This window comes from Cotesia typhae, unplaced genomic scaffold, assembly GCF_013202065.1.
Source record: "Cotesia typhae breed Kobodo isofemale line unplaced genomic scaffold, CoteBio_Ctyphae contig_11, whole genome shotgun sequence".
Lineage (NCBI taxonomy): Eukaryota > Metazoa > Arthropoda > Insecta > Hymenoptera > Braconidae > Cotesia > Cotesia typhae.
Genome location: NW_027423711.1, coordinates 1,744,686 through 1,755,176, shown reverse-complemented (window position 1 = coordinate 1,755,176; position 10,491 = coordinate 1,744,686). Strand labels below are relative to the sequence as shown.

Here is a 10,491-nt window from a genome sequence, read left to right as displayed (position 1 = left end):
TATATATATATATATATATATATATATATATATATCGTTTTTTTGTTTAATGTCATATAAAACTACAGTTGATGAAAAAAAATTAAAAAAAAAAATTGTCGTAAAAAATAATTATAGTATAAAAATAGTGTCATAATAGTATGATGATAGTGTAAATGTTGTAGCCTGATAACGCGAGTTGTCATCACATGAGTCTTCGATTTTTTTATAAATATATATTATATATATTATTATAAATAAATAAATTAGAAAATAATATGATATTAATAAAATGATAAATAACAAAAAATAAAAAGTCAAATAAGAAACACGAGAATCAAACAAAATAATTCCGTGATTTTTCTCTTGTACAATTAATTTAATTAATAATAATCTTATTGAATTTTTAAAATGATAATAATTATTGAAAAACTACAATTGTCAGTTTACAATGAAATTGTACTTGAATTTGTATGTTTGTTAATTGTAAACATTAAATGACCAACCAGTTTTTTATTAGCTGGAGCAACAATTTTTTGAATAAAATTTTCTCACTTACATAAAGACAAAAAAAAAAAAAAATAGATTTTTTTGATAAATTTTTGGACTTTGTCAATTGTACTTATGGAAATTTACAAAAATACGTCCATAACTTTTTTACACTTTGTGCGAATAAAAAAAACTGATTAAAATTATTAATGACGGTAATTAAACATATATCTAATTCATTTATTAATAATGTAATGCGCGTCGTAAAATGTCTACAGGTCATTTTTTCATAATAAACTCTGTAGAAAAAAAAATATTTATTATGTACTATGTACTGCGGTTTTTTTAATCCATTCATGGGTACAAGAGAGAATATGCATGAAAATATAATACAATAAATTCATAAATGAATAAACCCTGATATAAACAAAAATAAAAAACAATTAATAATTGTAACTGTACGAAAGTATTGTCATTATTGTGAAATACTCTCAAATCTTTAAAATAAAATGACTTGATACAATAAATAAATTTTATTTCTTAAGATTAATTTTACCTTAACATTTCTTCTTGACATTATTTATTTTTGTATTTTCTATTTAATACTCACTACTGGAATAATAACTTAGTCCTTGAATATAAAATGTATCTTTTCTCTGTGATAAATTATTATCTGTTCTTCTCATCCTCACACATGTGGAGCGATGGGTATAATCAGAGAAGAACGGAAATGGATAGTCATTTCTAACTAAAGCCTTTTCGATTGCTGACGACCAGTTTCCAAAATATGAGTTTTAAAAAATACTTTCTTAAATACTCGACGTGTATTTTTATATACATTTTATTTTGCATCGCGTTAATTGTTTTGAAAATTAGTTACAATTCTTCACGGATTTCTAGAGTGAAGATCAATTATTATAAAACCATACCATTGGTCATCAATAATCGAGAGTTGGAGAAAAAAGAAGTTGAAGAACTTACTTTGAATACAACTCTTGATCCTCAAGTAAGTTTTTAAGGTGATTGTCTTTTACTTCTCATGCAATATTTACCTACGACAAAATTTCTCATCAATCATTTCGTATGCAATATTTTGTCCTAATAATATTTTCTCTTAGCAAAAATATTTTCGAATATATTTTTGGTAAATATTTACAAGTTGGGTCAACTATTTTCATTTTTATTTTTTTGAACGAAATTTTTATTTTATTTTATTGATATATTTTTTTTAAAATACATAAAAAAAATGAATTTAAAAAAAGTTGATTATCACAATTTTAACAAATTTTACAAATTTGAAAAAAAATTTATAAATTAAAAAAAAATTATGATATTCAACTTTTTTTTTTTTTTATTGTTTGTTCTTTTATGTACTTTAAAAAAAATGTATCAAAAAAAGATAAAATAGAAATTTTATCCAAAAACATGAAGAAGTTGAAGAAAACTGAGAAGTTGAGTTTCAAAATGATATTTTTTCATTTTTGATTAAACGAGACAAGAAACTGGTTATTTGCAATCATAAATATTTTTATTGAACTTTCTTAATTTAGCTATAAAGTGCTATCGATTATAAAGCTACAATTCGATTTTCATTTAGATATCTTTATCATTCTCGAAGTAATTAATATTTAAAAGTTCAAAAAACTGTTCTTTTAAAATATGAAAAGATACGCTTTTAAAAATCATCTCCTCAACTTTTAAAGGCAAAAAAGCTATCGAAATCTTTATTTTTTTCTTTCATGAAATTTTTTATCATAAATGCGCCGTAAAAACAAGCAGAATAAAAGAAGAAATTTGAAAATATTAATTTTTTATCTAGTTATGGCCCGAAATGGGCCCACTTGTAAATAATTACCATATTTTTTCATCGCTCATAATTTAAATTATTAATTATATTATTTTATATTTAAATTTTTATTGTTTTTAATATTTATATTCAAAATTGTACCATAATGTCATAATTAAATTTATAATTGATATTAAATGAATAATTATTGATTTTAAATAAAAAAGCACAACACGGTAACAACGGCTGCCCAATTTCAAAACACAATAACTGACAATTTTAAGATTTAAAAAAATTTTTTTTTTTTTTAAATTGGCGCGCAAAATTGATAAAAAATTTGATTTATGAATAAAAAATACTAGAATATAAATATTTTAAAGAAAAATTACTTGAAATTAAGGTCTAAAAGTTATAAGAAATGCAGCAAAACTAAAAAAAATCAGATATAACATTTTTGCAGTTTTGTTTTGAGAAATTATTGTTCTTGAGAAATTTTTGCTGAGAAATTTCAACGTAGGTAATTTTTGCGGATTAATAAAGGCGGGAAGCCACTTTTAAATTTTTTCTATTGAAATGACAAAAATAATTGTGTATAATTTTAGATAATTGATACAGCAGTTCAACGTGTTTACAGTGTATGTGAAAAATACAACAAAAGTACAGCACTTGAACGAATGCATTATTTTTATTCATCGAGACACAATTCGTTGTTCTGTTGGATAAGAAAAGTTGCTTCTACAAGTTTTACCAAGTTATTTGCTGATTTGCGTGGCATTCAAATACTTGGAAATTATTACAAGTAACTTTTTTGTTTTAAAAAAAGTCGTAAAAAAATATTTTCAAATATACTTATAATTTCTCATTTTTTTTATAGACAAATAGAAGTATTAGTTCCAGAAAGTTTGGAAGAATTTTTAAATTTAATTGACGATACCGATGTATTTAAATTTATTGCAGTAAGACATCCTTTTGATCGACTTGTTTCTGCATACAGAAGTCGAATTGAAGATAATACCAGGCATACATCACAAGCATGGATGTATGTACCTAGAATATTTTACATCACACGGCCTCATTTATTTCACTTTAATCAAACGACTGGTACTCCGCTGGAACAAATTTTCTACAATGATCGACGGTAATTCATTTAAATACAATGTTAATTATAATATATTCGGTAATTATTTACAAGTGGGGTCCATCCTATTTTTGGCTATATCTAGGTGAAAAATTAACACTTAAAAATTTTTTTTATTCTGCTTGTTTATTGATAAAAAATATTGTGAAAGAAAAAAATAAAAATTTCGAGTTTTTTTGCCTTCAAAAGTTCGAAAAAAATTTTGGCTCTCATGTTTTTGGATAAAATTTCTATTTTATCTTTTTTTGGTGTTTTTGATAAAAAAATTTTTTTTTCTAAGAACATAAAAAAACTAACAATTAAAAAAAAAAAGTTGAATATCAAAATTTTCTAAAAAACTTTAAAAATTGTTTTAAAATTGTGATAATCAGATTTTTTTTAATTGTTCATTTTTTAAAAAAAGTTTATCAAAATTTTCAAAAAAAAATTTCGTTCAAAAAAATGAAAATTAAAATGGTAGACCCCATTTGTAAATAATTACCATATACAAACCAGTCATTGAAAATACAAAATTTGTAGGCTCAAACTGATCCCAACCTTTAGAGAATTTGTGACCTGGCTTCTCGAGCAGCCTGATGAGCAAGATGATCCTCACTGGAGTAAATATCAATCCCATTGTTCAATTTGTCAAATGTCTTTTGATTATATTTTAAAAATAGACAATTATACGACTAGCGATCTTGATTATATATTAACTAAATTAGACGACCAAAGACGATGGAAGCTACCAAAACTAGGAAAGAGTCACGATGGAGTAACGACTTACCCTAAAACATGTAGTTATTTATCAACACTGTCAATAGAAATGTTTAATAAATTATTCGAACGATACAAAATAGATTTTGAGATGTTTGATTACGACTATAGTATTTATAAATCTTGTATCACCAAATAAATAGCATTAAATAGAAATAAATTCATTTATTACAAACTTACTTCTTATGTGAAATTGTTACAAAAAGATAACGATTGACTGCATTAAGACCAGTAAATGAAATAATATAAATATCTGATACTGAATTTAATCATTATAAAACTTATTTGTTTAAGAGTAACATAATTTTGTTAAATTTAGTGCAGCATGTTAATCATCACACAAATTAGAAAGAACGTCTTAAAATAGTCTAGCTGTGAACTCTTTTCAGAAAATTTTTTTGTGGAATACAGGTGACTTCATTTGTGTCCTCGATAACGCAGCAATCATCTCCATCATCAGAGACTTGTCGATCAGTTTTTCGTTTCTTTATTGACGGGATTTCCCGTCCAGGTGATACAGTCTTTCTTTTCTTAGCTGGTAATTCTTCTTCGTCTACAACTTCCATCAAGTCGTCATCATCATCTGGAATTATTTCTAACAAATCATCGTCAGCTATGTCAGTGACCTGACCGTTGGAAGTCGAGGGCGCTTGGTTATCTTTCTTAGGTTCCTCTTCCTCCTTGGGTTTGAGATCCTGCTCGTCTGCAACCACTAAAAAGTCAGGAGCCTCTCCACGTACTGCAGGCTTGTCACGATGAACGATATTGACAGTTAGCGAGTAGTTTTGTTGGAAATCATCCACCTTAAGTATCGATCCATTCTTAACACCGAGCTCCTCTAGTATTTTGTCATTATTTTCCTCCGTCTCACCTTCTTCACTGCTGATTATAATTTTGCCCAAACCATCAATCATAACGTCTGGAGCAATCATATTTAATCTTTCTTTCAATACAGAATCATTGAGCTCGGCAATTGTCATTTTAGTGGTATCTAAAGCCAGAACAGCGGTAGGAGTTGGAGCACACACATAACACTTTGGATTAGGCGGGTTAACTTCTCTCTCTGGCACCAAGAATTGATTCCTATGGTTGGGTCGCGGTCTTAGGTAAACAGACTTGCAAGCTTTCAAGTTACCAGTCAGGATACGGAATGCATGTAAGATAACAACTCCAGCAATTATCGCATTTGTAGTAGCGATTGCGGGAATAATATTACCGGCCATTGACTTTATGTCAAAGCGAGACTTTTGTGCAATACCAAAAATGTAAGCACGAATATTTGCACAAGCTGCAACAAAGTCCATGGCATCCTGGTCATCTTTGTCCCAAACTAAATGATCATTTGGTGATTTTTTGCGAAGTTCTTCTAACTTGTTTTTCAAATTTTCAAGGGCTTTGCCAAAGATCAGCGCACATTTAACAATACTCCATCGCTGTTGGTCTTTTAATCCCTCATCGGTGTCTTTACTGCAGCCAGCGACTTCATCGGGTAAATTTTTCCAGTTTAAAGGTGTTGGAGGCGTCCTCTTCTTCCACAAATTATCCATACTCAGCAGATACTTTATGTCATCGTGGAATAACTTAGCAAAAAGTTTCTCGGGATCGTAACCATTCGAATGGGCCCATAAGCGCGTTGACACACGCTGGACGTTTCCTTTTTCATTAGCGTCTGAGTTTAAAGCTTCTTCACCAGCTTTATCTCCGGCAGCCTCAGGATCTGCTGTGTCTGGTGAAACATCTTGGTCTGGATCTTCCTCACCGAATAATTGATTGAATAAATGTTTCGACCAAACTATGCAGTGGATAGGTTCGCTGGGTGTGTTACGGATTGTACAACCTGGGAATGTTTTTTGAGGAGGTTTCGGGAAGCATTCGTAGCACTGACTTAATCCTTTTTTAATCAACTCGACCTGTCCATTGTATCCAGCTGTTCCTGACTCAATTAGAGGAATATCAGCAGCTAAGCACATACGATTGACATGATTACGGGCTGCTCTGTTGTCCAAAGCTCCCATTACCAGAGAAAATTTCTTGAAGAAATTTAATCCGTAGTCAGATCTGTCAAAAAAATTATTATAATTAATTTTATACTAGTAATAAATAATAATTACTTGACAATAACTATTGATTATACATTTATGCGGAGAAAAAAAAATGAATATACAAAAAATGATACTAAATATAAGACATTTAATAATTTCTTAAATTTTCTCAAATCAAAAATTTTTGAATCAAGTAAAATTTACTTAAACCAAAAAAAATCTCTTAGTTTAAGAATTTTTCTACTCAAATCAAAAAAATGAACTTCAAAATTATTTACTTGAATCAAATAAATTTTTTTTTTCTGTGTATTAATATAGCTTTAGTATTTTCCTTTATTCAACATTATATTTTTCGGAATTTAAAAATTTGTAAAACTAATTATTTTAAATTACATTTTATATTAACTTTCCGTCCTAGTAATTTATTAATTCGGAATGTTGTCAGTCTGACTAGTTGACTGCAACCCAATTCATAATTCAAAAATTATATTTATTAATTCATTAGAGTTGATTTGTTTTTTTTTTTAATTAAAATAAAATTGCAAGGGTCAATGAATAGGCCAGTGTCAATAACTCGGTCTCTTACCTTGTAAAAAAATTAATTTAACAAAAAAATTTTACGTGTAGAAACTTTAAAAAATTATAAGTGCGAATTTTTAAAAATATTTCTTTTTATAGTAATTGATTGATTTAAAAAATTTCTAAAATTTTCAGATGTCTGCTAATTTCAGCATCATACTAAAAAATAATGTAATTAATTGATTTGTTAAATTTAAAAAAAAAAATATTGTGTTTATAAATACTTACGAAGTGATACTGTCATGGTAGGCAGTTATTTTGGCATCAGGATTGAATGTTAGCGCTGTTTCACGTGCGACCGCAGATTTTGATTTACCAACATGTTGTTTTTGAAATAGAAACTGCCGATTTAAGTTGCTTACATCAATTGTATCCAGATCAATCTGTAATTAATATCAATACATTTATAAGTAAAGATAAAAAATTTTTAACTGTTTAAAGGTACGTAAATATCCGACAGTTGAGTTAAGTATGGTTAGAAATAGAGAAGCTAGACGCGACATGCGGACGCGGTACAAATAACTTCGATAAATAACATTTATTACAACTTACTATTTCAATATCTTTAAACCCGGTCATCACCAGATTTTTAAGGATTTCACAGCCGATCCCACCGGCACCCACAACTAATATTTTGCTGTTTAAAATAGCATTTTGTAGCTCGTCATTAAAAACACCTTTGATACTCGCCGCCATTTTCTTAGTACTAAAAAATAAAATCTCTTCGGCTTCAAGCTTCAAGAATGAATTCTCTCTTCTGTCCTTTTTCTTTTCTTCTTTTCTCTCTTGCTCTACAAGAATTTATGTTCTCTGCTTTCAGATCCTCTGTTGATCTATCAGTGAACTAAATTGTTGTTAAATAATAAATAATCGCACATGAGATATTTCTCTCTGTACATTACTTTGTATAACCAATGAAATCATAATTTATTACAAATATTTTATATTATTGGATAAAATAAGTTTTATATTGCGAAATTACAAGGTAAGAATTGTAATTTATTGAATATTTATAAATTAAAACTCAAAAGTTATTATTGCATTTTGATAATTTAATATTAATTGTTGTTTCAGAGTAAATTAAATGGAAATTAATTTAGTAAATTTTTAATAATTTTTATGAAATTAAAGTTAGCAGCCACTTGATAATTTTTTTAAATTTCTACATGTCAATTTTTTTTTCTCATTTATTTTTGCCATAATTTATTTGTTAAAAAATTCTAAAAATTAATAAATAGCTGCTAAATTAATTTATGACATTAAATTTAGCTGGCACTTCACAATTTTTTAATTTTTTTAACAAATAAATTTGCTCCAAAAAATATTTAAAAAAAAATTGTATTATTAGTTTTTAAAAATTTTTAAATGTAAATTTTTTTTGCCATAATTTATTTGTTACATTAAATTTGTTAAATTTTTAAAATTATCAACTATCTGCTAAGTTAATTTTCATAAATTAATTATTTTTATTTTTAGATGATAACACTATGGAGGCTAATGAAAATAAAAGATTACAAATATTTAAACCAAGGACTAACAAAAATAAGGGCGAAAATTCAGAAAAACAATACCCGAGGTATGAAAGTTGATTATATGAATCCAAGAGAAATATCAGAAAAATCAGAAAAAGCATTACGTTTGCGAGATCAAGTATCAAAGGATTACACATTGATTTACAAAACATCAATTAAAACGTCTATATATATTTGTTATCATGGGTCCTACATGATCATTGCCTCATGTTTATATGGCTTGTACAACGCGTTTTTTGGTGATGAAGAAATTGAATTTCAAAAGTCTAGCAAATCTGAAGGAACAATGGGGAGTTTCACTATTTACGATCAATCTGAAATATTTCTATGTTACTCAGGAATGATCCTACTAAATGGACTTTTGTACCTATTTTGCCGTCGACATGTCCTCAGAATCTGGCGTCACAACAAGGACAATGACTGTCTATTAATATTACCAACATTTTTTCCCAATCAATGTAGAAAAGTAGTCTTCAAAGCCGGTACTGCTTCGCAGAAGTATCCAAGAGCTGCAAATGACATCACTCGTGCACCTCATCTTATTAACGGCAGAACTTACCACATAAATGACTACAATTTTCGAAGGCCAGCTGATTACAATAAAGTAATGTTTAATTTCGAAAATTAAAATATTATATTTTATTATTCTTAATAATTGTTATAATAAATTACATTAATTTAATTCCATTTGTACAATTAATCTTTTTTTATGAATTTGCATATAGATTCATAAGGAATTCTCTTGACATATTTATTATTTTCAATGATATTTACGTCGACCGCATAATCTTCAACCCTCACTTTTTCCACTGTAGCTACAGATCCGCGGTATTTTCCTTGAATAATTAATACTTCTTTCCCAATAGCAGGAATCACCGTTTCCAGATGTTCTTGATCCAGCTTGATAACATGTCCTTCGACTTCTTCTGGAGATGTCAATTTTACTTTCCCAACAAATCCAGACTCGAGCACAGGACTCTGTACTACGCCTTTAGCTTTGTAATACTTAGACCCGAGACTTTTGGTTATTATTTTTACAACTAAATTTTCTTGCAACCAGCCTTGAGAGGTTGACGGTCTATTTGAAGCATCTTTAACCCGACTAGAATCTTCGTCTTTTTCATATTTTCTCTTGCAGCTTATGGTCGATCTGCATTCACTAGGTTCCCGGGAGCGATCATTTCCATTCCAATCACTGATACTAATATTATCTTCTGAGTCTTCAGGTTCATTTTTAATCTTTAAAACTGATTTTTTAGGTAACCCTAAAGGCGGCCCCATCAGCAAAGAAGGTTTAGGTTTCAGCTTTATTTCCAGTACCAAAGGACCATCTTCTTCAGAGCGTATGAGCGGCGTAACTTCTTCAGTCTCATTATTTTCTCCTTTTTTGCCTTTCTCCACTTGCTTCTCTATAAAATCCATCAGCCGTTCCTGGTCATCTTTGTCCATTTTCTGTTTCTTAGCTTTCTTCTCTTCAGCAGCCAGAGTTTCCGGATCCCGATCTATGTAGGTGATGTACCAGCCTTTCTCTGTCTCATCAACGACACATTTTCCTGTGCGACCTAGCCATTTGACATAAGCCGTCAAACTCAACCACTGAGTCGCATTCATGTGCATATGTTGACGATCTGTGATGTAATCTTGGTACACACGGTTTGACAGAACTCTCCGGGTACCGAACTGACGCTTTAACAGATTCAAAAAACCATCAGAAAATTCACGAGAAAATTGGTCCATGTATTTACTTGCATTATCGGAAAATAGAAGTAATTGACGATGATGAGATTCAGACATTGTATGACATTTAAACCCGTTTTCATCTCGACACTGTTTTTGACACATTTGACAATACCACCGTAGTTTTTGGAGTCCTTTGGATTTTATTTTGTTGGCAATGTATTTTGGTGTTCCTACTTCGTGTTTACCCATTTTGTTAACTAAAATTTAATATTAATAAAGTGAAAATAATTATAAATTTTATAAATTCTTAAATTCTAACCAAAAAATGTAATACCATTAATTTACCTTAATTTAATAAAAATATATAAAACTTGAAGGTAGTCTTGTCTCAGTTTTAAAATACAATAGTATAGTTTGTAAATATATAATAATATTTAAATAATATCAAAGTTTGTATAAATATTTTATAGACGTTACTGGACGTATTTTGTTGTTATTACTTGTTGCCTC

The 10,491-nt window shown here is 28.6% G+C and overlaps 3 protein-coding genes and 1 long non-coding RNA gene across 4 annotated transcripts; 2 read left to right on the top strand and 2 right to left on the bottom strand.

Annotated features, from left to right (window-relative positions):
• Positions 1–10: 10 nt before the first annotated feature.
• Positions 11–4,308, top strand: LOC141528658 (carbohydrate sulfotransferase 11). The gene is made up of 4 exons (XM_074244819.1): positions 11–1,474; positions 2,857–3,053; positions 3,129–3,392; positions 3,912–4,308. Exons 1-4 carry the CDS (start codon positions 1,256–1,258, stop codon positions 4,285–4,287), a joined length of 1,056 nt encoding a protein of 351 aa, XP_074100920.1. The 5' UTR covers positions 11–1,255; the 3' UTR covers positions 4,288–4,308.
• Positions 4,299–7,482, bottom strand: Uba2 (Ubiquitin-like activating enzyme 2). Its single transcript, XM_074244788.1, has 3 exons — positions 7,322–7,482; positions 6,998–7,152; positions 4,299–6,206 (listed from the first exon to the last, which is right to left on the bottom strand). The coding sequence occupies exons 1-3, from the start codon at positions 7,463–7,465 to the stop codon at positions 4,517–4,519; spliced, it is 1,989 nt and encodes a 662-aa protein (XP_074100889.1). The 5' UTR covers positions 7,466–7,482; the 3' UTR covers positions 4,299–4,516.
• On the top strand, positions 7,070–8,983 carry LOC141528690 (uncharacterized). The gene is made up of 3 exons (XR_012479434.1): positions 7,070–7,210; positions 7,590–7,754; positions 8,246–8,983. It is a non-coding gene; the product is annotated as an uncharacterized LOC141528690 (long non-coding RNA).
• On the bottom strand, positions 8,912–10,477 carry Kin17 (kin17 DNA and RNA binding protein). The gene is made up of 2 exons (XM_074244800.1): positions 10,327–10,477; positions 8,912–10,238 (listed from the first exon to the last, which is right to left on the bottom strand). Exon 2 carries the CDS (start codon positions 10,228–10,230, stop codon positions 8,998–9,000), a length of 1,233 nt encoding a protein of 410 aa, XP_074100901.1. The 5' UTR covers positions 10,231–10,238; positions 10,327–10,477; the 3' UTR covers positions 8,912–8,997.
• Between the last annotated feature and the right edge of the window lie 14 nt (positions 10,478–10,491).